This window comes from Danaus plexippus, chromosome 6 (genome assembly GCF_018135715.1).
Source record: "Danaus plexippus chromosome 6, MEX_DaPlex, whole genome shotgun sequence".
NCBI lineage: Eukaryota > Metazoa > Arthropoda > Insecta > Lepidoptera > Nymphalidae > Danaus > Danaus plexippus.
This window is the reverse complement of record NC_083540.1, coordinates 7,530,134-7,558,087: the sequence shown is the minus strand read 5'-3', so window position 1 is coordinate 7,558,087 and position 27,954 is coordinate 7,530,134. Positions and strand designations below refer to the sequence as shown.

The 27,954-nt window shown below is 30.8% G+C and overlaps 4 protein-coding genes across 8 annotated transcripts; 2 read left to right on the top strand and 2 right to left on the bottom strand.

Annotated features, from left to right (window-relative positions):
* The first annotated feature begins 2,141 nt into the window (after positions 1-2,141).
* Positions 2,142-2,483, top strand: LOC133320824 (uncharacterized protein C05D11.13-like). The gene has a single exon (XM_061529611.1). It carries the CDS (start codon positions 2,142-2,144, stop codon positions 2,481-2,483), a length of 342 nt encoding a protein of 113 aa, XP_061385595.1.
* Positions 2,484-6,908: 4,425 nt separating this feature from the next.
* On the bottom strand, positions 6,909-9,268 carry LOC133320867 (uncharacterized). Its single transcript, XM_061529855.1, has one exon. The coding sequence runs from the start codon at positions 9,137-9,139 to the stop codon at positions 7,229-7,231; it is 1,911 nt and encodes a 636-aa protein (XP_061385839.1). The 5' UTR covers positions 9,140-9,268; the 3' UTR covers positions 6,909-7,228.
* A 495-nt stretch (positions 9,269-9,763) lies between these two features.
* Positions 9,764-16,785, top strand: LOC133318708 (trans-1,2-dihydrobenzene-1,2-diol dehydrogenase-like). Of its 2 annotated transcripts, XM_061529815.1 has the most exons (7): positions 9,764-9,960; positions 10,136-10,188; positions 11,706-11,913; positions 12,483-12,774; positions 13,041-13,287; positions 15,960-16,110; positions 16,508-16,785. In XM_061529815.1, exons 2-7 carry the CDS (start codon positions 10,171-10,173, stop codon positions 16,603-16,605), a joined length of 1,014 nt encoding a protein of 337 aa, XP_061385799.1. In that variant the 5' UTR covers positions 9,764-9,960; positions 10,136-10,170; the 3' UTR covers positions 16,606-16,785. The 2 variants fall into 2 exon arrangements, with proteins under 2 accessions (XP_061385799.1, XP_061385800.1); XM_061529816.1 differs by lacking the exons at positions 9,764-9,960; positions 10,136-10,188 and adding an exon at positions 11,005-11,268.
* A 1,685-nt stretch (positions 16,786-18,470) lies between these two features.
* On the bottom strand, positions 18,471-25,550 carry LOC133320870 (ornithine aminotransferase, mitochondrial-like). Of its 4 annotated transcripts, XM_061529866.1 has the most exons (11): positions 25,433-25,550; positions 25,072-25,174; positions 24,675-24,778; positions 20,719-20,857; positions 20,353-20,521; positions 19,886-20,026; positions 19,580-19,739; positions 19,296-19,423; positions 19,147-19,224; positions 18,896-19,034; positions 18,471-18,744 (listed from the first exon to the last, which is right to left on the bottom strand). In XM_061529866.1, the coding sequence occupies exons 3-11, from the start codon at positions 24,775-24,777 to the stop codon at positions 18,584-18,586; spliced, it is 1,218 nt and encodes a 405-aa protein (XP_061385850.1). In that variant the 5' UTR covers position 24,778; positions 25,072-25,174; positions 25,433-25,550; the 3' UTR covers positions 18,471-18,583. The 4 variants fall into 4 exon arrangements, with proteins under 4 accessions (XP_061385850.1, XP_061385851.1, XP_061385849.1 ...); XM_061529867.1 differs by lacking the exon at positions 25,072-25,174 and having other exon boundaries at positions 25,433-25,451; XM_061529865.1 differs by lacking the exons at positions 25,072-25,174; positions 25,433-25,550 and adding an exon at positions 25,175-25,227.
* Positions 25,551-27,954: the final 2,404 nt, after the last annotated feature.

The following is a 27,954-nucleotide window of genomic DNA, read 5'->3' as shown; positions in this document are numbered from 1 at the left end:
ATACAGAAGATTCCTACGAAATTCTGAGCATGTAGGAGCTCTAATTTAAAAAACGGGGATTTCTCAATGTTGGCGCCCCTGAAACAATCCGTGTTTAGTAAAATACCTTCTTAGCTGATCGCAACTCGGATAAAAATTATTCCTAACCTACAAGTCTTTACGCCTCATGCTTGCAGAGATATCGTGGTGAGTCAATATATCGATGAGAAACTGTTATATAGATATATTGTATATTAGTTTACTTCTGACGAGTCATTCAAATAATTAATTAATAAGAAATATCCAGTGTAGGTAAGAGCTAAGTTCAAAATCAATAGTTTTAGACTAAAGAGGGAGCAATCATTGAATAAAAACAGATAAAAAAACTTTTTTAAAAGATTTTTATTCTATAAATTTTGTTATTTTTGTTATAATTTGAAAATTACTTTTTGGTATATGAGGAGATTAAAAACGGGCAACCGTACTATGTCACATGTTAGCGTAGATCGTTAATGAGTTACCTACCCACAGTACATCATCATATTTTGAACATTTATAAGAGAAAAAACCATGTATATGGTCGAATTGAGAAACCTCCTTCTTTTTCAAGTGGGTTAAAAAGTTGCTAACCTGAATTTTTATTTCTTTTATTAATCACTAATTAAAGATAATGATAAAATACTTATTCAAAAGCTCTTGTAGACCATATTATACAAAAATGTTCTCTTTGTGGTGTAATTACTGAACGCAAAACTTATTTCGTCACGAGTGTGCGGTGTATTAAAAATTTCAAACCTGTTTGGTAACTGTTGATGAGGAACACCTTGTATAATATGGAAGAACTTTATTTACGTAAACGTTTAATCATTAACTATTATACCTCGTTCTTTGTCCTGGTGATTAGTAACTCGTAATAGAAAGTGTTATCTTGTCCACACATTACAGACGTTGAAAGTAGCCAGGTCTAAGGAATCGTGTCTAAATAATAAAAATCATGATTTAAACAAGAGTAGGTACATATGTATTTCTACAGTGCTATAACAAAATACTAATCCTACTATTATTATAAAGGCGAAAGTTTGTAAGTATGGATGTATGGATGTTTGTTACTCTTTCACGTAAAAACTACTGAATGGATTTGAATGAAACTTTACCACAATATAGCTTATACATCAGAATAACACAAAGACTAAAATTTTTGAGGTTTTTAATGTGAGGTCGTAAAAAAAACTCATTTTTTGCGCTTACATTGCAAACGCTGACTGAATCCTACAAGATAGATCAAAACAATTTACTACAGTATTGTACAACTTAAAAAGGTCTACAAAAATGTCCGTGATGGTATATATTTATCTCTTAGGAATAACCCACAATAACCATTTTTTATCCTTTACTTTGTACGAGAAATAATGGCTTATTTACGAAGCGATTTTAAGCAATACAGTATTAATCCTTATCCAATTAAGTATCTTAAATACATTGTGCATTTAATAAAGATCAATATGGCTTTTTACAGCATGTAAATTAAATAAATATTTTCGAAGATATCACAGATTTAAAATGCAGAGTCATAGCAATTTCGGCGATAAATACCGTTTCGGTGATAAATACCGGCAGCGGCGCCAGGCGAACGGGGCGTGGGGGGAGCGGGGTAGGTGCGGTGGGGAAGAAGTGGCTGATCGCTGAGTGCGCGACCCGAACGCGGGTAGACGCGTGAGGGCAGACGTCGTTGACGGTTGTGTCCGTTTTGCGAATTTTCAAGGCACTAGCGATTTGATAAAAACGTATGGTCGCCTACTTTAAGTAATATAGGCCTAAGGTTAGTTATTGCCAGGTTTCTTTTTGGTTAGGAGTTACATGTACAAAAAGATACTTCATTTTTACGAATTACTTCATTGATAATTCAATTACTATATAGATAGGTTATTTACCGTTAATTATAACAAATTATATAAATAGGTTAATTATAACGAATTACTTCATTGATAATTGAATTACTATATAGATAGGTTAATTAAATAGGCAAGGATTGCATTAAAGTACAATCATAACAATAACTACCGTACTGTATTTTTTGGAAGTATAGAAACAACACGTACTTAAGAATTATGCCGCGAAAGCGTAAGTCTAATCTTTCCCAAAGCTCTAATAAAGCTCGAACTATGAAAGTAGCTAGACTTAACGAGACGTTTCCACAAGCCGAACTGCGAAGGCTTAAACAAGCAGAGCGTGAGGCAGCTCAAAGAGCTGCTGAGACACCAGAGCAGTCCCAAGATAGACGTCGACAGCATGCTGAGTATCTAGCATCTCAACGGGCTGCAGAGACACCCGAACAGTCTCAAGCTCGACGTCAACAGAACGCTGAATATCTGGCATCTCAACGGGCTTCTGAGACACCCGAACAGTCCCAGGATCGACGTCGGCAGCATGCTGAGTATCTAGCATCTCAACGGGCTGCGGAGACACCCGAAGTCCACGCGAACGAAGTCGCGGGCAAAAGCTAGTGTTAACATATTGTTGATTTAGTGCTCCTTTGTAACCGACTTCAAAATAGGAGAAGGTTCTCAATTCCTCTATAATTTTTATGTTTGTTGGCTATTAGGGAAGAGATTGTCGCTGTTTTCACTTGTACTATTTCAATTTGGTCCAGTTCTGACAATGGCGCTTATATTGTGAGTTTGAAGTTAAAATTAAGTATGTGAACGACAAATGATGGATTAACTTAAACGCCAACCGATTTGGATTTATTAATTGATAAGGGTCAACTCCACAGGTGGTCCCATGGTCATTACAATAAGACCTGATTATGGAATCATTAAAAATTGAGGAAAAAATGTATACGTTAAAGTAAACGTATGAAACCAACAGAGATTTCGTTATATTTTCGTAATATTTTTGTAATTTCGTATTCAAAGGAGGAGGTTCTTGAGAATTGTATTTTTTAATATTGATGATTACCTTTATATAAATATGTACTACATTGGCATATATATTACTTGCACTCATATACTTATCTACTTATTTACTTACTAGCCTTATATACTTACTCGCTTACATACTTACTGGCTTACTTGCGTAAGTATAAAAGAGAAAAAGTACATAATTAGAGTAAGTATAGAAGTAGTGTAAGTAAGTATATAAGGAACGTAAGTATATAAGGCGAGGAAGTATATAAGGTGAGCAAGTATATAAGCAGCGTAAGTATATAAGGCGAGCAAGTATATAAGCAGCGTAAGTATATAAGCGGAGTAAGTATATAAGCCGAGCAAGTATATAAGCCGAGTAAGTATATAAGCAGCGTAAGTATATAAGCAGCGTAAGTATATAAGCAGCGTAAGTATATAAGCCGAGTAAGTATATAAGCAGCGTAAGTATATAAGCAGCGTAAGTATATAAGTGGAGTAAGTATATAAGTGGAGTAAGTATATAAGGCGGGCAAGTATATAAGCAGCGTAAGTATATAAGCCGAGTAAGTATATAAGCAGTTTAAGTATATAAGCAGCGTAAGTATATAAGTGGAGTAAGTATATAAGTGGAGTAAGTATATAAGGCGGGCAAGTATATAAGGAGCGTAAGTATATAAGTGGAGTAAGTATATAAGCCGAGTAAGTATATAAGCAGCGTAAGTATATAAGCCGAGTAAGTATATAAGCCGAGTAAGTATATAAGCAGCGTAAGTATATAAGGCGAGCAAGTATATAAGCAGCGTAAGTATATAAGCGGAGTAAGTATATAAGCCGAGCAAGTATATAAGCCGAGTAAGTATATAAGCAGCGTAAGTATATAAGCAGCGTAAGTATATAAGCAGCGTAAGTATATAAGCCGAGTAAGTATATAAGCAGCGTAAGTATATAAGCAGCGTAAGTATATAAGTGGAGTAAGTATATAAGTGGAGTAAGTATATAAGGCGGGCAAGTATATAAGCAGCGTAAGTATATAAGCCGAGTAAGTATATAAGCAGTTTAAGTATATAAGCAGCGTAAGTATATAAGTGGAGTAAGTATATAAGTGGAGTAAGTATATAAGGCGGGCAAGTATATAAGGAGCGTAAGTATATAAGCCGAGTAAGTATATAAGCCGAGTAAGTATATAAGTAAGGGAAGTATGTAAGTAGAGGAAGTATGTAAGGCGAATAAGCATATAGGGAGAGTAAGTATATGAGGTGAGTAAGTACTCACTCACTCACTATATAAGGCAAGTAAGTATATAAGCAGAGGAAGTATATAAGGTGAGTAGGTATATAACTAGAGTAAGTTTATAAGTACAGTAAGTATATAAGTAGAGTAAGTGTACAAGGAGTGTTGGTATATAACGAAAGTTAGTATATAAGAGAGTAAGTATAAATATAGTAAGTAACGAGAATAACTTATATGAACTCTCACAAAAGAGTTTAACTTGTTCATAAAGTATATAAGTGCAACTACTAATCTAAATCTAGTTACTTATATAGTATAACAGAATGGATATTTAGTCGAATATAGAGATCTTTATATTTGACCACAAAGAAAACGTACAGTAAAATGATAATAATTAATTATTTATGAACTTATACCTATAATTTTATCTATGACCTAAAATTTTATTTTCAAAATTTAGCAAAAGAACAAGTGTTTGCAATTAAGCCGCCTGCTTTCGTATTTGGCCAATGACACCTAGTTGTCTAGTTGCGTGGCGCGCACTGTGAGTAAAGCAAGCCGATATGTCAATAGAACTAACTATCTTATAGTGTATTATTTGATCCAGTGGCTTAATTTTTGACTTACTTATGACAGACTTATATGGGGCCCTAAAAGTAATAAAGAGTAAATCGTTTTACCGCTAGCTATGTGTAGTCTCTAATTAGCGTATTACTGATTGAGCGAGTCAAACTCTTTTAAAGTTACTGACAGTCATTAAAGTTGAAACAAGATTTGGATTTTTATAAGGATTTTCTTTTGGACAATACTAATATTTGAAATATTTACTTAGGATAGAGTTTGAACTTTGTATGTAAGTGCAAGTAACGTAGCACATATTTTGGAGAACAGCTCTAAGTATATTTGCAATTTCGGTAGCTAAAGTCAATCGTTTTGGACGTTCCCGATATTGGAACGAAATATTTTTGCTTTGTCATTAGGGGCCAATTTTATGACGTCTGATGAAAGGTTGTATCCTATACAATCCTTGTTTCCGTTTTTTCTGGGTTCACTGAGATTTATAAGGATTATATTATATTATTTACATGGAATTTTTGTGGGACTACCTTTAGTCACTTGTTATGCCATTATTTTTCGTAGAACCTTATTATGGTAAAATGAGAAGTCATTGAGAATTATTTAGTTCACCTACATATTGTGGAATGCATCTGGGTCTTTAAACCATGATAATAATTTTTTACTGCACTCGCAAACGAGTCTACGAGTCTCGTATATCTGAGATTCCAAATTTATTGGATATTGTGTCAAGCGAATTCGGCCAATTCCCGATCGAAACTGTGGGTTTTCCTAGAATTGGCATCAGCTACAAAATTGACTTTTAAATCGGATGTAAGATGCGAAAAACAATAATATTTTTGATTTCCACCATTTTCAAATCCTTTTAGCGACATATATAATGCAGGAAGAGTATACCACCCAATCTGTTAATACTAAAATACGCATTCTTTTCTCAGTTCGAATTGAGTAAAAAAAGCTCTCAGTGCTAATTGAGTAAAGCGACCTCAGCGTTTCGGAACTAAATCGTTTTTAGGACTTGGCTTCCGTTTTTCGGCCCAAAAATGGTTATTGACTGTCGCATCAATTTTTTTTTTGTAAAAACCACCCGAGATAATGGACCATCGAACAAAAAAACTCGATCGGACATTTGGTTGCCGAGATGATCTCCATGGCTGAATGACCTGAGTCGTCAGTATAGCGTTCCACTCACGTGAGTTACTAAGAGACCGCAGAAGAATGAACGTTTAACAATACTTGATAGCTACCTAGTTCCTTTACAAAGACTTTCATGGCAAGGAAATATCGCCTATAATTCTAAATGAGCGCGTTTGGGATCTTTTAGTCCAGGGACCACTCGCTGTCTCATCAGTCTCATCAGTGTCAGATCCCATGGTAACAATAACTATTATTAGTCCATCGTTTTTCTTTAATTGACGGTGTGACGTATTCCCGTAGGGTAAAGCATAAACCAATTTTCAGTTTTCTATCCTATACAGACGCTTAAGATAGGTACTCCTAGGAGCCATAGGCATACCACGTTAGTATGGAAATCGCCATATGTAATTTGCACGGTGATTTAATCTGCATTTAGTGAGACGTAATTCCCACAGAATTAACTACAAAGTAACAATGTATGTAAGGTAAAGTATAACCCGCACAGTTACACAAAAACCATGCAAACGGAATGATTCGAATCACCAATGTATAAAGAAACAGTCACTTTGACAGCATTGCAATGAAGAGGAATCAGCCCCCGAGAAGGACGACGAGAGTAAATTTACTTTGGAAAATATTCGTACACTGATAAGTTGAAACTAGTACATATTTAGTCGCGAAGCAATAAAAGGCGACTGAAGTGGACGATCAAGATCCGTAAGCGAGTGAATTCAAATATCTGCAATAAAATTGATATATTTTTGTTAAAGAAAAAAAATTACTGCCCTTACCTAGTGCAGTGTCAGGTTGATGTGGATAAAATAATATTTTTTCTTCGAGGTTATTGATATCGAGTACAAAGCACGATGTATAATAATCTTAATTCGGACAACACTTAACGTCTACCAAAATACCCCATATTTTTTATAAAATTTAATTAAAATTTAAAGAAAACTTATAATCCATGTAATTACCGCCAAACAGTTGCTATTCCAACAAAAATAGACAACAATGAAAAAAACTTATTTTTCTTTGACTTTCGTTAACAATGTAATGGAAACATAAAAATAAATACAAAAATTAACACATAATAACTCGATTCCTTTTATTAGTACTCTATTCTAAAAAATATTACACTGTTCTAAATTTGCCTTAAAATATACAAAGACATTATACTAATATCACAATATTTAATAATTAACTTACATATTTTAAAAGTATGATTGACAAGTATATTCTTTAATTAAAATTACAGTTAAAAAAACCTTAGTTCTTTTACTTGTATAAAAAAATATCTTCTTACTCTATGACCTTTTTTATTCTCCTCACATACTTCTTTTAAATTCATATTTGGAAGACAATAACTCTTATCATAAGCAAAAGCTTATATGATTTTTTTTTTAATTCATATTTGCTATTATATAATCCTTTAGGCCAGTAATATTGTGGGATGTGTAAAACTTACTAAGCATAGAATACTTGAGACCTATTACTTTGATTCCAATTATATTTAATTGGTGTATTTTCATAACCTGTGGTCCAATGAGCTCATCATCAGAACAATAGTGATCTGGCAGATGAATTAATATTCCTATATTGTCACTTCTGTCCATATTTGATTTCCAATTAAATGTATTTCCACTGTCATTTTTAGGTTGCAGCAAAATATCAATTAAATATGTTATATCAGAACAAAAATTGGGTAATAAGTAGGGTGTTGTTAACGTCATAGTGTCTCCGTATAAAATCTCAATGTGATGCAGAATTTTTTCTATGATATTCTTTATTCGACCATCTTGCAATACTGGTTTGAAACATTGATCTTTGGGTAACAACGGACCGGAATATTCTTGACACGCTAACGTTAAAGAAGTATCGATTAAATGTAACCTCTTCAAAACATCTGTGCTGTTTATCTTTGACGTATTCTCAATTTTAAATACATTCTGTACTAATTTCAATGGATACTGACCACAATACATGAACGATAAAATGATATCAGTGAGATCTTCAATTTTCATTTTATTATATTTTTCCAATAAAACCTTCTCTGCTGTCGGCCAAAAATCTGAATTTTTCGGTTGATATGATAAATATCCATATGTATAAATGAAAGACTTCAAAAAACTTGATGGTATCGCTTCTAAATTATCCAAAAAGTACCGACTGCTTATTTCTAATATTAAATTATTGCGAAGTTTAAATTGCATACAATAATTTAATATACCAATTATCAGAACTTCCGATTTAATTTTAGATGATTTGAGTTTGAGAAACTTTTCGACAGCCGCTTCTATTTGATTGTCATTGTATCTGAGGCGTGTGAATTTCGTTATTATGTCCAACAATGCATCATCGTCTAACGCATGAATATTAGCATATAACCAATATCCCAGAACATGATAGGACTGCATCGAAAAATATTTTTCAACTATAAAAATGTCAAGAACCTCAAGCATTGCTGGTATTTTTATCTTACTCCATAGTTCTGACAATTTTTGTTCCAGCAAATTAACAATAGTTTTCTTGCTTACTTTTAAACCGTATAAAATAGAAAATATTTGTACAATGTTTTGCTCATTTATATCCTTTTCATTCTCAATCAGACCCACCCATAACTTATCAATAGTTTCGGAATATTTATGTTCACAATTATTACTTATGAGAAAATTATAAAATTCACATATCTGATCAATGGTTAACTTATTATCTATCACTCTGAGCAGTAATTCATCACAGAATCTAGGTTTGTATGGTTCCATTAAGGTAGATGAAGTCTTAAGGATATTTAATATTGTCTGCGTGTCTTCAGTCTTCATTACAACTTTTAGGAGTTTCTCCAGAATAGCACCTTTTGCAAAGTTTAAGTGACTGCCTTGACTGTTGAATATATTGTGACTTATATCATTTTCTATGTCATTTATACGTTCTATGGCGCCTAATGCAATGTTTGGAGTTATTTTTATACATTTCGTTATCAGTGAGAACACTTCCCTCAGATTATTGCATTGTTTAAACTCTTCCTGTATTAGGTGGTAATTAAGACTGTCGGTGTTAGTTTGAGGGGATTCTGCTTGAGGGTTCTCTAAATCCGTTAAATCTTTCATTTTTCGAACAACAACAGGAAGTTCCTGCACATGACAGCCATTCTCAATTAATATTGTACTATCACTGAATTCAGTACTTGATTTGTCTTCAGAAAAACCTCTAATAAATAGAGAACATAGTGAACAAAGAGAATTATTATTTGATCCACTTAATATAACACGATTTCGTGCTTTTGTGTATGATCTCCATAAAATTAACTTCATTTTTTGTTTAAAACTTACTAAATATATCACTTAAACAAAGAAAAAGGCAAACTACGCCGTTTAGCCTAAGTCATATTTGTATTAGGTATATAGAACTTAGTAGATACTAGATTATAGAATAAAATAAAATAGGCAACTATACATCTAAAAATAAAAATAGAATGACATATGAACCTTTAATGTCAAAATGATGTTATAGAAAAATCAAGTGTCACATTTTCTTAAACAATTTTCCCATAAATTTAATACTATTTGCCTAAATATAAAAGTATTAATATATTAAACTTTAAGATATACTTAATTTTAACTCTTTTAATTTCTATTTAAAATATAGGCATGTACTGACATGTTCTAAATGCTTATTAACAACTAAAGAAGATAGATTTTTTAAAACAATTTAACATTGTTAGAAATAATACCCCAGATTTACTAATTTGAAAATACAAAAAATGTTTATGTCAATGAATATTATAAAATATCTCAGTTATTTGGTAAATTTTTAAGGAAAAAATCTTTAAGTATTTTTATGCCCTTTTCAGCAAATATAAACGACATTCATAACTTCTGTACATGAAACATATGTGAGGCAGCATGAAAGAAACACAAATAGTCTGTCACTTGTCAAAATTTAAATTTGAATTTCAGTCAGATATGTCATAACAGCGATTGCGGTCGTGAGTAAACTTACCAAAAGCTGTTATCGTTCATAAATTGTCAGTTATGATTGTCTCGTGATCTCCTCCAAAGAGTATTATAACTGCCAATTACAACTTTCTGTAATCGTGCTGCAAGTGTATGAACGGAGTATTCAATATTTCTAGGTAAACTGAGCCGTTTTCTTGTCCGCTATTAATTTTTACTAGAGTTATAAAATCTAATTTATTACCTTTTTACAATAAATTAATAAACAAATTAAAATTTACACGACATAAACTTGTTTACAGTACTTCTAAATGTATTAATTGATATAGATTTTATTAAGTATTTTTCTTACAGGGTAAAAAGAATTCCGTTCGACAAATTTAAAAACGATGCCTGAACAAGTAACTGTAAGTAAAAAATAAAAATTCAAATAACACCAAAAACCTTTAAACTAGCACGTAAGTTTTGCCACTAAAGTAATTTAATTATTAAAATAAAATAATGTTGTCTTACTTGCTTAACTACCAGGTGATATTAATTTCAAAATAAAATAAACATTCATGTTTTATTAAAAGAGCATAAGTCTTGTTTGACTTCAGATCTAACATGATATCCAGGTCCTTAGTGGCATTAAAACAGTCCCTGACACATTTAAATATAAATTTAATGATATAATATTATTTAAACATAATTTAAGTTATGGTAATGCTTTATGATACAGTTTTATAATCTACAGTTGTTATCTCACACAGTTGTCTTAAGTGAAGTCATTAGCAAGTTATGATGTATTGTCTCGGCTCTCTTTAATTTATGTTAGTTGTTCCATTCCATTCCTTTTATTTGAGACACTAAAATACATTTAATAAATTCTTTTTTTTTTTTTGGAATAATACTGATTAGGGCAAACATTATTTACTTAAATTTCAGAATTAAAGCTAGTAGTTGGGTATGGTATGTTATTGAAAGCTGTGAGTTGTATGCACTATCTGAATGTGTTGCTTGTAATAAAAAACAATGTTTTCAAACAAATGTCTCCGTTTGTTTATTTCATAAAAATGTTATGAGACGTCCACACAATCTTCATGATACATAACCATTCAATGTTAATAATCTGTGGGCCAATAGTAATGCTCTAGCTATTTCTGAAGCACATTAATGACTTGCAAGGTTTTCAATATGTCCAGTTAAAATTGATTGATAAAAGATAGTGTTGGCTCCATTTTTGTTTTGATAAAATTTTATACTGTCATCATAAATAAAATCTATTTGGATATAAGGCAGTGTCCGGTTACATTATATTTGTAGTGTAAATCATATTGAATTACGCTAAGCAACACATTTACACATATATAGTTGATACATTGGGTGATTGTGTTAGTTTGAAGATATGTTACTGCTAATACAGCCACAATCAAACATTACCGTTATCTGTAAACATTATTATCATTAAATTAGGTAAAATTTTTATCACATTTTTTTAAGACAAGGTAAGCAAGACTCATAAACGGCTTGAGTGATTTCGTGACATGTAATAACTTCAAATATACATTTATTTTTAAAATATTAAATTATTATTTTTTTATTTAATCAACACTGGCCAGTCACAAATTCTTTGAAAATGATTATCTATAGATATAGCTTTAATATTAAAAAAATAAATAAATAAAATCCAATCCACCTGTTATTTTCTTACATAATCTCTTATAATATGATCGCGTAATTATCCCGGTGTAAGCATTTCCAATTTTTTAAGATACCCACCCACACAACAATTTTGTCTTTCCTTATAAGGAGATATAATTATTTTATTCTCGTTTAAATATTAATTGTCACTATTGTTCATCTGAAGACTGGAAAAATCAATTAAATTATTCTATTTTATTTGGGATTTTGTACAATAAATTAATGGCCAATATTTTTCTAGATGGGCAAGCAATTAAATTGGGGTGTAGCCGGAGTTGGGATGATCGCTCATGACTTCCTAACAGCGATGGCGTCTCTGTCGCCTGAACAGCACAAGGTTACAGCTGTGGCTGGTAAAGACTTGGATCGTGTTTACAGATTGGCAACGCTCCATAATATTAGCACTGCCTATGAAGGCTACGATGCGATCGCAGCGGACAACACAATTGGTATGACATTCGTTGTTTTGTAAATTTTATTGGACCAAATCACTATTGATTATCTATCTACCTTTACGCAATTACGGTCTGTTGTTAATCCAAGGTCGTTTGACAAATATTTTTTCGATACCAACAAAAAAACATTGTGTAAAAGTATGAAACATTACTTAGTTTGACAGCATACATTTTTCAATAAGTAATGTATATAGGTATTGTTTATATGAGATTAGTCAACGATTCCGACTACGTGTACTCGTGGTGTAACTAGTTTTATATTTGAACTTGAAAAGTTATACTAGTATTACGAAGTGAGGTCACATCTCTAGTAGAATTGTTTTAACATAAAGCGACATATTCTTAATACACGTATTAGATTGCGTATTTGTTTTCGAACGCGTATATCACTTGGTCAAATTCAATCAGTACTTATACTCCATTAACTTTATTATTATCTATCAAAGTGATTTTTTTTTTATATCCCGCCTTCTTCTTTACTATCCCCTTAGCCAGTTACATTTTATTTCAGACTAAGCCACTTACATTTTATTTCAGACTTAGCCACTCACGTTTTATTTCAGACATTGTTTTCGTCAGCGTTTTAAACTTGCAACATTACGAAGTAACAAAGCTAATGTTAGAGAATGGTAAACACGTTTTATGTGAGAAACCTATGGGCATGACATATAAACAAACGAAATCCCTAGTGGATTTAGCGCGGGAAAAAAAACTGTTTCTTCTCGAAGGGATGTGGTCTAGGTTCTTCCCGGCTTACGACGCTTTGGACAAGCACATCACTAGCGGCGGCTTGGGTGACATATATCATATAAATGTGCAATTCGGTGTGGAAATTAATGATATTGAAAGGAATCTGTATGTTTTTGTTTACGGCATTATATTTTATTATATCTTCAAACCTCTCATTAAATACGTGGCCATTCCATTACAGTATAAATCTCGCCCCAGTTATTTTGAATCGGTCTAACACTATTTATAGTTAAATTCCAGATACACATCTATATATATTGATATATTCGTTAAAATTATGACCAGGATTTATAATAAATTATTATAATTCTAAAAATATAGAATATTAAATGTATGCGATTTTGTGTAGAAAAATAAGGTATTTCTTTTAGGATGAAAGATTTGGGCGGCGGCGTTGTGTTGGATTTAGGTATATACATGTTACAATTGCTGCAATTCATATACAAGGAACCGCCGACAGATATTATGTGTACCGGGCATTTGAGTAAGACCGGGGTTGACGAATCAATGTCCTGCGCATTAAAATACAAAGACGGTAGAACGGCTACCATCGCGGCGCATACGAGGGCAGCGCTCGCTAACAGAGCGGAAATAAATGGTACTAAAGGAACCATACACGTAAGTATCCTGTTAATAATAAATGTAAATATATATACAGTTTTCAGTACTTAATAACGTATAAAATTTTCCTTTACACAAATACCGCAATGAAGAGAATAATTGAACTCGTTAAATTTTACACATGCGAGCAGAACCACGTCTGCAATCTGTTAATATAATAACTAAGTGTAATTTTTAAAAAGTTGCTTGGAACCCCTCCGCGCGGAAGAAGTGATGATTCGTAATGTGGAAATGAAAATAGGAAGAGATAGAAACCAATTTTTAGAGAACTTATATTGATTGTTTAAAACAAACTGTATAAACATTGCTTACAATTTAAAATTGACCCACCCATTCACTTTCACTCCGTCTCTTTCTATTCCCCCTCCCCAGGAGCGTTGAACATTTAACGCAACCTTGTTGGAAGTCGCATTAGAAGTTTTACTTTAAAAATTAACTTTCTAAAAAGTTTTTATTAGGTACTAAAAATATATATAATTAAGTAATAACACAAAAACAATAATTATGAACTCAATTAATTAAACATCAGTGGGCAAAAAAGTGCTTAAAATATTTGTGTGACAGTTAGATGTCACGATCACATAAGACTTTTTATCAAATAGTTGCATTCGTATATGGAATTCCCCTCCTTAAATAAATAAAGATAATCTCATTCTGACTAAATGTATCTTATCAATTGAAATTTTATTGTTTTTCTTATGATTCTGTTTGTAGCGCTATTACAAGATAAACCTTCGCAGACAAAATCTGTACAACAATAAGTCGTGCAACCTTCCAAAACAAAATCAAGGTTAACCGTATTTAAATCCAACGTTTCAAGGAAAACATTTACCTTAAACATACATAAGTAGCGTAAATATCTAATCAATATTTTGTGTTCCAATACAATCTAGACAGTGACTTATTATTTCTGAATTCTGGAACAAGATAATTAAAAAGTCACAGATAATTAAAAAAATTAACTATTAAAAAAAAATAACTGAAATTAAATCTTAAAAAATCAATTGTGTAAAATGTAAACAACGTATTATTTGTGGATTATATTTTAAGTATTGAAGTTATTATCCTATTTTACTAATAAATTTAACGACTGTTTTTTTCTTAATATATATTTTTGGTTTTAAATTTTGCACGTTTGCCACAAATTTAAATCATCTATTATTAAAAATATAGTTTAAAGTTTATAGGCCATCAATTTGTCGCATGTGATTTGACTGTTTAGATTGACGACAGACTAGAAGAACGGTATCATATTTACGTCCTTGCACATCAATGAATAGAATAAAAAACTTATGCACACTAAAAAACGTTTTTGTTGCATTTCAATTAACGTTAATTGTAGTGCAAGGATATATGCAGAGTTATACATGATGTAGAAAATACTATGCCAGTAATTCACATACGGCTAAGGTGAATTCGTAAACTATAAACAAGTCGTTTATTTAAACCTGTTTTGACTAAAGACAACGTCCTACAAATATCGCCGGGCTATATTTGGTGGTGTTGAAAGGATCAAGGATTCCATTTAACGTTCCACAGACGATACAGGATTTTCTTTAAGTTCTTATCCTTGCTAGATGTAAAATGTAATAATATTAAATATAATGTGGCCATATAATAAAATATTTATACAAATAAAAATAGTTGCACACGATATAAAAGAGCATAAAAAAAAATCTATTCCATTAAAAAGTTTTTATATGACAATAATAATAAAATATATGGAACGGAATCCTCAGCGATAATTGCTTTGAATTAAGATCAAATTCCTTACAATATATATGAGTGTACTCCATCGCATTACCATATGAAGTACATTAACTAGATTCGGTGCCGTCACTGACGACATTTGAAATTTATGTACATTCATGATTCAAGTACCTTACGTGACTTGTAAATTCTACTCATATTCATATTCGTCTATTTTGTCTGTAACAAAATATGTATTACTTATTAAAAAATAATTCTCAGAATTTTATCCTTACAAAATTTTTGAAATTATGAAAGTAATTATAATAAATTTTATACGCGAATAAAAAACGGACGTCGTTTCTGTTCAGCGTAATTCTCCGTGGAATATTCTTGACGTGTTCTAATTTGGGACATATTGATCGTCACGCACAGTTTATTAAAGGTCTTAGCCTTCGGAAATGGAAGTCCTAAAATAGAAATTATAAACTTGTTTATGCGTCAAATAAGACTTCGCTGTTATAAAGAACGAAAAATTCATATCCGGACGGCATTAGGAACATTTTGTTCTGCCATAACGCCATGTAACTGGGCTTTTATATGCGTAAATTTAGAACCATTAATATTATAAGTATGTATATAAAAAAAATATATTTTCAATATTTTATTTGACTAAAATTAGTGTTTCCAAGTTATTATCTCGTTAAACTGAATCCATTTATTTAAGAGATTAAATATGAGAAGAAGGATCTTGATGAAAATATTTTCTATTATAGATTGTATTTCGATGTTCTAAAGAGAGTCTTTGATGTTGTTTATTAACTTGTAACCACGGCCCCATACGCGTGAATGTAACGTAATTAATATCCTTTCCTAAGATATTAAAAAGTTCAATGTCAAACAACAAACGAATAGTTTGATTTATTATATAGGCATAATGTGTTCACGACATAATAATTTTTAAATATAATCGCTTGCAGCTGGACTATTTTTGGTGTCCAACTGTTTTGCACATATCAGCAGCGAATAGTACCGAATGGACGTTGCCGAAGGGCAAATACAAGTTTCATTTCCACAACAGCGCTGGACTTGCTTACCAGATACAAGAATGTTGGGATTGTATTAACAACGGTAAATTAAAACGACCTTTATATATAGATATAGATAAGAAATAAATAAGATCACAGATAAACAAAAAACATCAAACTGTTACTAGTGGCAATGATGCTTAATGAGAATACCAAGAACTGTAAAATTATATCAAAAGCCATAGCTTAAATACATATATATATTCATTACAACCCATCAATTCTAATTTGACGTTTGACGTAAATAATATTCTACAGTGTTGAAATGTTACATTTCATCGCACCTTCTGTCAATGTTTTTTTTTTATTATTATTTTAAATTGCTTCGAGTGTAACATTTTAATGTTCTCTTTAAAAATGACTCGCATATCCGAAGGTCACTCGGACGTTCAGCTTTCATAAAATAGAATATAATTTCACTTGTGTTATATTTTTTTCAGGTTTGCTCGAGAGTCCGAAGATGAATTTAGACGAGAGTGTACTTTTATCTAAACTCTGTGACACAATGAGAACACAACTGGGAGTGCTTGACTCCTAGTTATATGATAATGAATAAATACCAGTATATTTAGTTTAGTTCGGTAGATACAATACGTAGGAATACCAAATGTCTATATAGTAATCGTGCAAGTATTTACCTCAATTAACTGTGATTCAATTGCGTTGTGACATGTATTGTAAAATATATATTTTATATTATGATACACGATAATTTATTCGTCACGAGTTTCATTTATCACCCGCCATTTTTTATGGATCGCGTGCTACAAATTTAATTAGTAGTTCTATTTTGAATTTACGCGCGCTTTGTTAGATTGTTTGTATATTTAAGTTGTGTGCTACAAAAATATGTCGTCTGATAAATTTTGGCGGGTTAATTGTATTTTTCATATTAATACATATAATTATTATGTAAATGCTTTAAATCGAAGGTTAAATCGGATCTAGCTCTTGTAGATGAAGTTATCGAGATGAGTTATAAAAAAATACTAGTACTAACCTTAACATTGTTTGAAAAAAAAAACAATGAAAATGACAGTTTTATTTATTGTTGTGACGTAGTTCGAAAATTTATTGTATAAAATAGTTAACCATTAAAGTTTCGCTTTTAATGACTTCTATAATTCAACTGTAGATTACAGGGAAAATTAAAAATATATATTTATTTAAGTGAAACTAATATATTTTCGGATATACTACGCGGATTTTATTATTTTTATATTATATTGATTATTATGTAGTTTTAAAATAATAAAATCCGCGTAGTATATCCGAAAATATATTAGTTTCATTTGAATGAATAAAACTCGCGAAAGTCTTAGATCTCATTAATAATATATATATACAAGATACAACCGAATACGAAAATAGATTTTATATTCATAACACACATATATTATAGGTGTTACTTGAGAATCTATAGTATATATAGTTTTATGAAGTACTGGTTCCTACTTAATTTTTTATACATAATTCGTGTTGCAATGAAATACGATTCGAAATTAATTTTATACATGAAGTACCACCACTGCGAAAGCCATCGGCCGCTATGTTGGTGCACCCCGCATCTGTCAGCGACAGGGCACACCAGCGATTGGCCGGTCCTGGCAAAAACTGGACTTACTCCCTCGGAGAAAAGGGGCGATCCCGGCATACATGAAGTATCAATTGTAATCAGAAAAAATACTTGTTTTATTTAGATATTAATGATTAGCCAGATTCTTAATATAAAAAATTGAAAAATAAGAATATGTATAGTTGTCATGATTGGGCTCTAAAATCCCAAGCTTGCTATTGTATTTAAATGAATAATACTCGCGAAAGTCTTAGATCTCATTTTGCTATTTTAGATTTGATAGCTTTTGACTGGTTATACTGACAGCAATAATGGAAAGATTAAAGTTTTTTCCTAATGGATTCTTTAATTATTACTTGAGGTTCAACTTTAAAACTAAACCTTTTTTCTATTTCGTCGCAGTCGGATGCGTTCGAAACAATGTTTTACGAAATTAAACACAATGTGGCCGATTCACGATATCTGACGACTTGATCTATAAACGAATTTTTTGAGTAATTTTAATACTATAAAAAAAATATAAAGCTTTGGATGCAGGTCATAAAGAATTATAAACATGTATTAACTGTAACCATTAAGACAGAAATACGTTTGTTTGTCATCTTCAGTCTTCACGTATCACCACTCCATCAGTTGAAGGTAAAACAAAATTAACGATGTTGATGTCATTTGATTGTTACTCTTCAATGGACGCCCTCTTCGAATATCCGCAAAAATCTCGTAATAAACCTCTAGTCAACTAAGTAGCACAGCGTGATACGTGTATAAAAAAAAAAAAAAAATAATAACGTTTTATTTTTATATAATAAATATACATTTATTTTAATAAGTTATAACATATAATGTTTAGTACGAATACTACAAACGACCAATTACGATCTGGAGTCGATTAACGATATACCATAGACAAGTCTATGAAGATATCACTTTGTAGAACTTGTTAATATTTCTGGAAAACTTTTTGTATGATAGCAGCTCCTTCTCTTATTTGTTTCTCCGTTATAACTAGTGGTGGTGCGAGTCTTATCGTTTGTCCGTGTGTTGGTTTCGCTAAGAGACCGGCTTCCTTCAGTCGCAGGCATACGTCATACGCGCCAATACCTTAAATGACATATTAATTGTTGAGCCACAGATAACACCAATCGACATATTTGAGAAGTGATTTAAACTTTTTTTTTAATTCAGCCAATATAGTTTTTGTATTGAATATAAATTCTATATATAGATCTTGAATTAGTTGAACCCAACTTACTCGCGTGAACATCGATGGCAAACATGAGTCCTCTTCCTCTAATCGCCACTACTTTTGATTTAGGAATCTTTTCCAATTCCTCGCGGAACACCTTACACAGCCTCTCAGCATTCTCTGGTAACTTTTCTTCCAACAGTACCTAAATAATAAAAAAAAAAAAATTTACAATAATCAGAAACTTTTAATTACTGAATCAGCTTTTTGAATATTTAACCTATCATCAGAATTTAAACCCATTTTATAATAATTACCTTAATAGCCTCAGTAGCTACAGCACACGCAAGAGGATTTCCGCCATACGTTGACCCGTGTGTACCCGGCGTTATAACCTGCACGCGATCGTATTTTAATTAGTCTTCTTGGAAATATTTACAATATAGTAATAATAAAACAAACTCACCCCCATGACATCATTGTTAGCTAAAACAGCGGATACCGGCAAGACTCCACCACTCAAAGCCTTCCCGAGGATTAAAATGTCCGGCTTCACTCCCTCGTGTTGTACCGCCAATAATTTGCCAGTACGACCTTGCGCAAGAAATTCATTTTAATTTTTTTATAGTTCATAAAGATTAAAAAAAAATGATATATATCGATATTTATAAAACTAAAAAAACATCGAGCTTCAAATATTTATGGATCATTATAAGTAAAATGTATTTGAATATTATTTTTATTAATTACCAAGTCCAGTCTGAACTTCATCTGCGATCCAGAGGACGTTGTATTTAGTGCAAAGCTCTCGAACCTTCCTGAGATAACCATCGTCTGGAATTATAACACCAGCCTCTCCTTGGATCGGTTCCACCATGAAAGCCGCTACTGTCGTATCTTGGAGGGCTTTCTATGATAAATGGATTATTATTTTATTTAATTTATTTCTGGCCTGAATTCTAAATATTTATAACCAGTTAGTGTTGCCATTTAATAATTTTAAAGATAAACGTCATGAGATTTTTTTATTTAAATATATGTGTAACACAATCCGACCTCTAGAGCAGGTATATTATTGTAGGGTATCATCTGGAAACACGGCATGTAAGGACCGAAACCCTCGTAGCAAGTGGGGTCCGACGAAGATGACACCGCGGACAACGTGCGACCCCAGAAGTTGTTCTCGGCGAAAATTATCTACATATTACAAATATAATATACATGAGATAAAATTAAATATTTTCTTAGGGTTCTTAATTGATTTAGAGGCTGAAATATATTTTAAGTACCATAATAGTTAAATTAACATTAAATACTTCGACGATATAATTCCTCTCTATGAAATATTATATCAATATTTTTGTTTCATGACCTAAAACTAATTTCGTTTAATGTTTAGATTTTTCATTAAGAGCCAATGTAAAATAATTTTACGTTAACAATAAAAACTATATAAATGCCATTGAAGATTAGATTGTGCAGATTTTGGATGAAGTAAAAACGACGACCATAATACGTCATACCTTTGCCTGATCTTTTGGTATTTTCTTGACGTCATATCCCCATTTCCTGGCTATCTTGCAAGCGCTCTCCCCACCTTCAACTCCTGTGTTCATTGGCAGCAGACGATCATAGCCTAATAGCTCTGTCATAAATTTCTCATATTTACCCAATTGGTCAGAGTAAAACGCTCTAAAACAAAGAAAAAAAATAGCCATATATATTACGTAAAATTATCAAATAGATTAAGTAAGTAAGTAAGTTAGTAAAATTAACAAATATTATCAAATAGATTTATAGTTAAAGTTTATAAAAGGAACTTTTAAACGAAATATCTTTATCATAACTATGCTAATAATAAGTTACAATCAAATCAGAATTTCATCTACCTTGACACTAGTGTTAGTTGGTCAGCCTGTTCCTTTAGCGCCTTTACGATTCTTGGGTGACAATGTCCCTGGTTCACTGCAGAGTAAGCACTCAAGAAGTCGAAATACTTCTTGCCTTCCACATCCCATACAAACACTCCTATAAAATTAAATATTGAAATGATTAAGCCCGGCGCACTCAAATAACACTCTGTTATTTCACGATTATAAAAGTTTTTGTTACTGTATTTTTAAATTCTGACGCACCAAGAAGCTTCCATAATGATTATATATTAACACTAGATTTTTCGGTCGGAATTGGGCTTAACGAAAAATGTATAAAGTATACTCAAACAATACGTATAATAACCGTCACGCAACCATATACAAAGTGACTTTACGCGTACTACAACTGTCATCACTATACGGAATTCCGAGATAAATGACATATTATGTTCTATTTTAACGTCTAAACTACATAACTGTAAAGTTTCAAAAGAATACGTAATGTAGTTTTTGCATGAAAAAGCATCAAACATCCATACATCCTCATAAACATTCCCCTTTATAATTTTATTAGCAACCAGGACTAGTAAGCTGTAAAAATTTATCTATAATTTTTTATATTTATGAACTATATATACTTTTGTTATTGACCATGAAGTTTATTGCATTGAACAAAAATAAGAAAACTACCAAATTACATGAGAACTTAATCTTAAGATATTTAATAAATAATAAGTATAATGACTTTATATAACTGATAAATACCATTACTGCAGACTGCTTTCTTGTCAAGTATACACGCCTGATAAAATGAAAGTAAATGTGTAATTAATTTAAGACCTAATTATAAAATGTTTTTGTAATAGGTAAAGTACTTGATACATTTAATTATTTCTCACTTTAGGTACAGCCGAAAGTTTGGTATAATTAGGAATTTTCTATTTTTGTATTAAATCTACGGAAAGTCCGTTAATTGTTATAATCGCTTATTTCTATCGTCACTCAAGGTCTATTCAGTTGCTGTCTTGTTTGTAACACTGCACTTAATAAATAATAATTATGTCAAATTCAATGTCATGGCTAGTCAGTCAGAGTGTCATTTGAACAGGGTTATAAAAAAAAACAACTTAATAAGTGATATGTCAAAATCGTAATTAATCAATATTATCCTTGATAAACCTACTTAAAAATAATTAAAACTTTGATCGCTTTCAAATTTATGTGAGCTGGAATGTGAAAAAATCTTCTGGAAAAATCTAAAATCTACCTCTCTTTTTATAAACACAAACGTCATTTCATCCCTGTGCTATAGTTAGGAATAAGTAACAACCGTCATAGGAAGAAATTAATCGATAAAAACAAAGAATGGTCCAAATTTTTTGAGCCTAATAATTATTCTCACTTAGAAGAACTTCTAAATAGTATTTAATTAAAAAAGTAATGATAGTATACATTTAAAACCGAGATATGATTTTTTAGTTTATGCAAATGGGTATTTATATCCTAATAAATAAATACATTTATAACGCATCCAGTAAAATTCTTTAAAAAGAAAATAATTAATACAACTCTTTGTTAAAAGAAGAAAAACTAAATATTCTAAGAAATATAATTACGTAAACGTTTAAAAATAATCGATTTAAAAAATGTTTTAATATAAACCGTTTTATTAATAAAACAATCTGGTTCAAACTAACTTTATTTACTAAGATTAGAACAAACCAGTGTACATGACCTTTAAAAGTAGGTGGTCCTGCTTGCATTGATAACATTGTTTCATAAAGATTCGATAAACTACGTTTAATATTTACTTACAAAAAATAATTTACAACTAAAGTTGTTTTGTGAAAACAATTTAATTGTAAAAATTTATATTTATAGATATCAAAGTCATTAATATTATATGTATTAATAATGATAAAGTTATTATTGGTCGCAAGTTGCGTCAATGTTTTCTGTTTTCATCTTCGGTCAAGTATTTCATCATGGATGTGCCTTAAAGTCATTGACCTATGCCGTGACATTAGAAAAATGTCTCAACATTGATACATTCTGTTTAATTTTTTTTATACACTAGCATAAGGTGCAGGTATTATTCATCCAGTTTTGCACATACAAATTGTCTATACTTCCAGAACACTACATATTAAAAAAAATATATTATTAAGGTCATAGGAACAACTATTTTTATTTACATAAGATGATATTATCTACTGTCGCTGTCTACTCGTCATGGAAAAAAAGTTAAATTTAGCTCACAGAATGTAAACTCAAGAAGATATGAATGGAAATGATAATGTAATTCATTATTATGATTACGAAATACATACCGTCTATTAGATAGCTTTTTAAATAAGTGTTTGAATTCAAATTCCATATTCAGCTATCTGCTCATTGGAATTACATTTATTTATCATACGAATAATTGCGTCCATTTATTAAAGTTTCTAACTTGAAACAATTTATACATATTAAACGTAAAGGACGTTATCTGTCAATTTGACATCACATTAAGGAAATGCTTATGCACTTTTTAACTTATCTCCTTGAAGTGCATCATACGTCATTACATTCTCATTTCTTCAATAATTAACTCTTTATTGTGGTAAAATTTCATTCTGAAGCTTTAAAAAATTCATGATTTTAATTTACAGACATCCTTGGATGTGCGGAATATGAAAGAAATATTTTATAAATGAATTAGAGCTTATAAGTAGAAGAAATTGTTTCTTCAAGAAAAAGAAATATTTAATATAATGAAATACAATATATAATATAAACTTTTATATAATTTCTCTGGTTATTTTCGAAGTTTGTGTCGGAAACATATTTTATTTCGTTTTTATTTGTCTTACTAGTGGGGAAATAGTATTAATATATTTTTCTGCATTTAAACAAATATTTGTTTATCCTTTGCGATTTAAAAATTTGTTCACTTGTTAACGTAATTCTTAATTCTAAAGGATTTGCTAATTATGCCTAATTCTAGGTTGCATTATTACATTATATAATCAGTGTTGCCAGGTTTTCATTTGATCCATCTATCATTTTTCATCTATCATCTATCATCTATCATTTGATCATTCTATCCATGTTGATACTATCCATCGTGTGTAGCAAGATATATGAATGAAGAACTGGAGACATTCCCTATTTAGTTTGATAATGCAAAGTGGTGATATGAGGACTTATTATATGTTTAATCATACATACCAAGCGTGTAGGGAAAATCAAATACGCATACGATAATGATCAATCTCTATAATCAACTGAAAAACCCAAGATACGTGCTAAATAATATTTCATGTACCAAAAAATGTATAGAATCTACAGTCCGAACTAGGGAAAACCTTTTACAAATGAAATACATAAATAATTCTGTTGAGGGTGAAGATGATTCGAACTTAAACCCTGGCTTATGAATGTCATGGCAAAAAAATAATGATTGTTTTCGTTAACATTATTAGTATTTATTTATATAAGAGATTACTTTTATTTTAATCCAACCTTTTTAGATTACATAAGGAATACCGAAATTGAATAAAATTGTCTGAAGTATTATCTAAACATCAAGACTGAAGGGAAATACACAACTTATTATTAATATTTCATGAGTAATGACATTTTTTTTACTATAATAAACCGATACACGAAAGGTAAACGATATAAAAGTAACATGCAATAATCCTATTGTTGACATAATATTCTTTCCTCAAATAACACTAACAGAATACTTTGAAAAAATCAAAATTCTATCAATATTTTTAAAAAATAACAAAGCTCCATATATGTCATGTTTGTGAAATATAAATTTACTTTATTCTGGATTATATGTTGAAAAACATTTTTCATTATGAACGAATTTCAACACAAACGTAAAATAATTCAGGCACTGTGAACGTACTTCGTTTTATAATTTATTATAAAAGGACGAACTGATTAAAAATAATAAAATAAAGACGAATAAATACCTTCTCCTCTGCATAACGCCACTGGTAAAGGCGCGTAGTTTCGGCATCCATATTGATCCTCCAAAACAAAGATCTCCTTTGATGATAGCTTTTGTTGGGCCATACTAAATGAAGTAAATGGAATATTAAATAATGTCTTAGGTCTGAATATTAAATCAAAACTTTAAAAAAATATATATTAAGTTTAATTTTATTTCATATTTTACAAAATAAAGCATACTGACATGTTATGTTGTAAAAAACTAAAATAAGTAAACAGTGTAGAACTACTTGTGTTACTCACAAAGTAATATTTACTATTAAACATTATTTACTGGTGAAACATCTTATATAGCTGGCTGTATAGATAAGAACATTGCTTGTTTATTGAGTTTTAATAATACAACAAAATACACACTACACTAAATACACATCAATTATTTAGATAAATCTAAATCAGGGTGGTTCGGCTGGTTATGTTCACTTATATCAAGTTCCATGCAGAGACGACACGTACACACCTAAGAATAAAATTATCCCAATATATAAGGACTGTCATATTGATCAATTCAAATTAATAATAAGTAATAATAATTCAGTGACTTTTAGTGATATAGTGCTCTTGAAATCAACCGCTACATTTTTACTAGATATCAGATGGGTTGATATCCAAGCATATCACAGTAGAAATTAAATAATGAATTTTTCAAAGACCTCTATATAAATAACTATCAATTAAACAGTAACTTTAAAACAATAATCAAGTAATTTTGACTGACCTTGGCTTTTGATTTAATGCCTCACTCGTACTTGTTAAAAAAAAAATAAAACACGTGTGACGATCGCAAAAACTTATTGAGCTGTGTGAGCGAACTAGAAGCAAAGGGAATGTTCTAGAATACAATACACACAAATTGATCCTGAAATCTTAAATAAGATTCTTTTAAAATATTAACTAGTTTAATATTCAGCATAGAAACTGTTTGTGCTTATTATATTTATCAGTTTGTATTCTATATCGTAAAAATATTTCCAGTGATAAATGAAGGTCGCCTCGTCTCGTCCCAATCAATATGATTAACATTACTGGTGTAGTCTCTGTTATGATAATTTTGGCACATGTTACGTCATGCCGACACGCCTTTTTGTAAGTTAAAAATTGAGACAATATCCAAACCTTTAATGTAGAGAAATTTACATAACTATTGTGTCCAAGACGTTTAAAAAGAATTATATATCTTTTTTTCCTCTCATGTCCACTTAAGCTTAAAGGAAATTGATATAGTGAGACTGGAGTATTTAAAAGTTACTTTAAGTTACTTTAAAGTTAGTACAATTTTACTAATTAATAAATTTTTTCTTCTACGATTCTCTAAATTATACCTTCAGCAGATATTCATAAATCAGATAAAGTATGACAGGGAATTTTTCCAAATAAACATTTGAATAAGTTTTAACATTTTCTTAAATAATAAATATGACAACAGAAATATTGGTTTCTGAGAAAAAGATTTAAATAAAATAAGGGATATAGTAAAGTATACATAAAGTTATAAATAAATTAACGGAAAATTACTTTACAAAACCAATAAAAAGGAGTTTTGCTATAGTGCGGAACGAGCTATTACATTGTATATTACAAACCACGTTCGCGCTCGTCCTCTTCATAAGCCGTAACATAGTGGCGTTCACACCATAGATGCAAATAAGTACTGCTAAGCCTACGCATACAACATCTTAACTTACATTGTTTAATTCTTACATTCTTTTAATCACGCATTACGGAATACGAATGTTTACCGACATTTAATGTCCTTTGATTTACGATTTGGTAAAATTGTTAAAAGTGCCATCTATCAACTCATAAACTAACATTTTCGATCGGCCGCTGCTAGATGCTAGCGCCGCCTCCCAGCCAAAGCGGCCGTATGCACTACTAGTCGGTGCATATTTTCCACACAAATAATTTTAAGGACGACCTACAAATCTCGTGTTTAAGCAGGAAATATTTGCATGTGTTAAATTCCAGAGGCACCGCTTCCTTAATCCTACTCGTTTAAGACGTCATAGAAACTGTGAAATGAAAAGGGACTATTTAATTTGTAGGTATATTGTTTAAATATGTTTTTCCATTTTGTTATTATTTTTTTTCTAAGCTCCAGTGAATAAATTTTAATTAGCTCGTTAGTAAATTTATTAAAGAATTATAAAAAAATATAGCTGCAAGTTCTGTACGGGTGATGAGTACATTGTCAATGTTGTCCTTTGATGATCAAATTAAAATAGTTACAAAGGGAAGATGTGTGACCTGTTTAGATTTAACTATAAAAAAGTAATGTTATGCGTTTTAATAAAAAGTATTATGATAGTGATAATAAGCCAGCAGGTTTTGTAAACAAATAAGTCATTTTGCTTTCTTTCTTTGTTGTTTTCAAATAATAATAATAAGAATCTCTGGATCTCCACTGGATATTCCATTTAAATATTTTTCATAAAGCGGTGATGATGAGCTCGTAATCATTTTAAGGTACTTTTGTAGTTAAGAGGTAGTTGATAGATTTACAAAATAGATAGATGTTAGTTGTGATAGGACTGCTGTAACTTAATGCGCGAATATTATCAAAGTTTTCGAGGAGGAAGTTATAATCAAAATTGGTAATTTTTTCAAACATATTCTGCTTGCCCTACCCCAAATCTCTGTGCACACCCCTGCCGTAAAACAGGCTCGAATGCCGTCCAAGCTGGTCTCCCAACCTAAACAATTTTATAAATAACCTATTAGGGCTGCCTTGGAAGTACGTTCTAAGAATGAATTGATGTTAGTTCTCTACAGGCTTTAGTTATTAAAAGGTTGTCGAGAGATTTAGCTGTTATTCCTCTCGCTCCCATTTAAACCTAAGCTCTATCAACATAACGCGCTTTAAAATTCCTGGATGCCGACGCGCAAATATCCTCTGGGACTTAATAATATCGTTTTTCATATGTATCCATCATTATAGTCCAATCCCCAAATCTTCATAAATTCTCTGTATTTAAGTCAAGTAATGACACATGACAAAGAAATTAAAAATAGGGTTTTTTATATTTGAAATAGACACCTACTTAGTATATATATATTGTTACAATATACCTAATGGTTGGTGAAAACTTTTGTAACTAACTGCATGTATTTAAATATAAAATTTTTAATATCTGATTTTTTAAATTTAAGTTATTGCAAATATTATTGGATGTCATCTTTATTAAAATTGTATTAACCTTTAACTAATAACTAGTGACGTGAAAAAATTATAACACTATA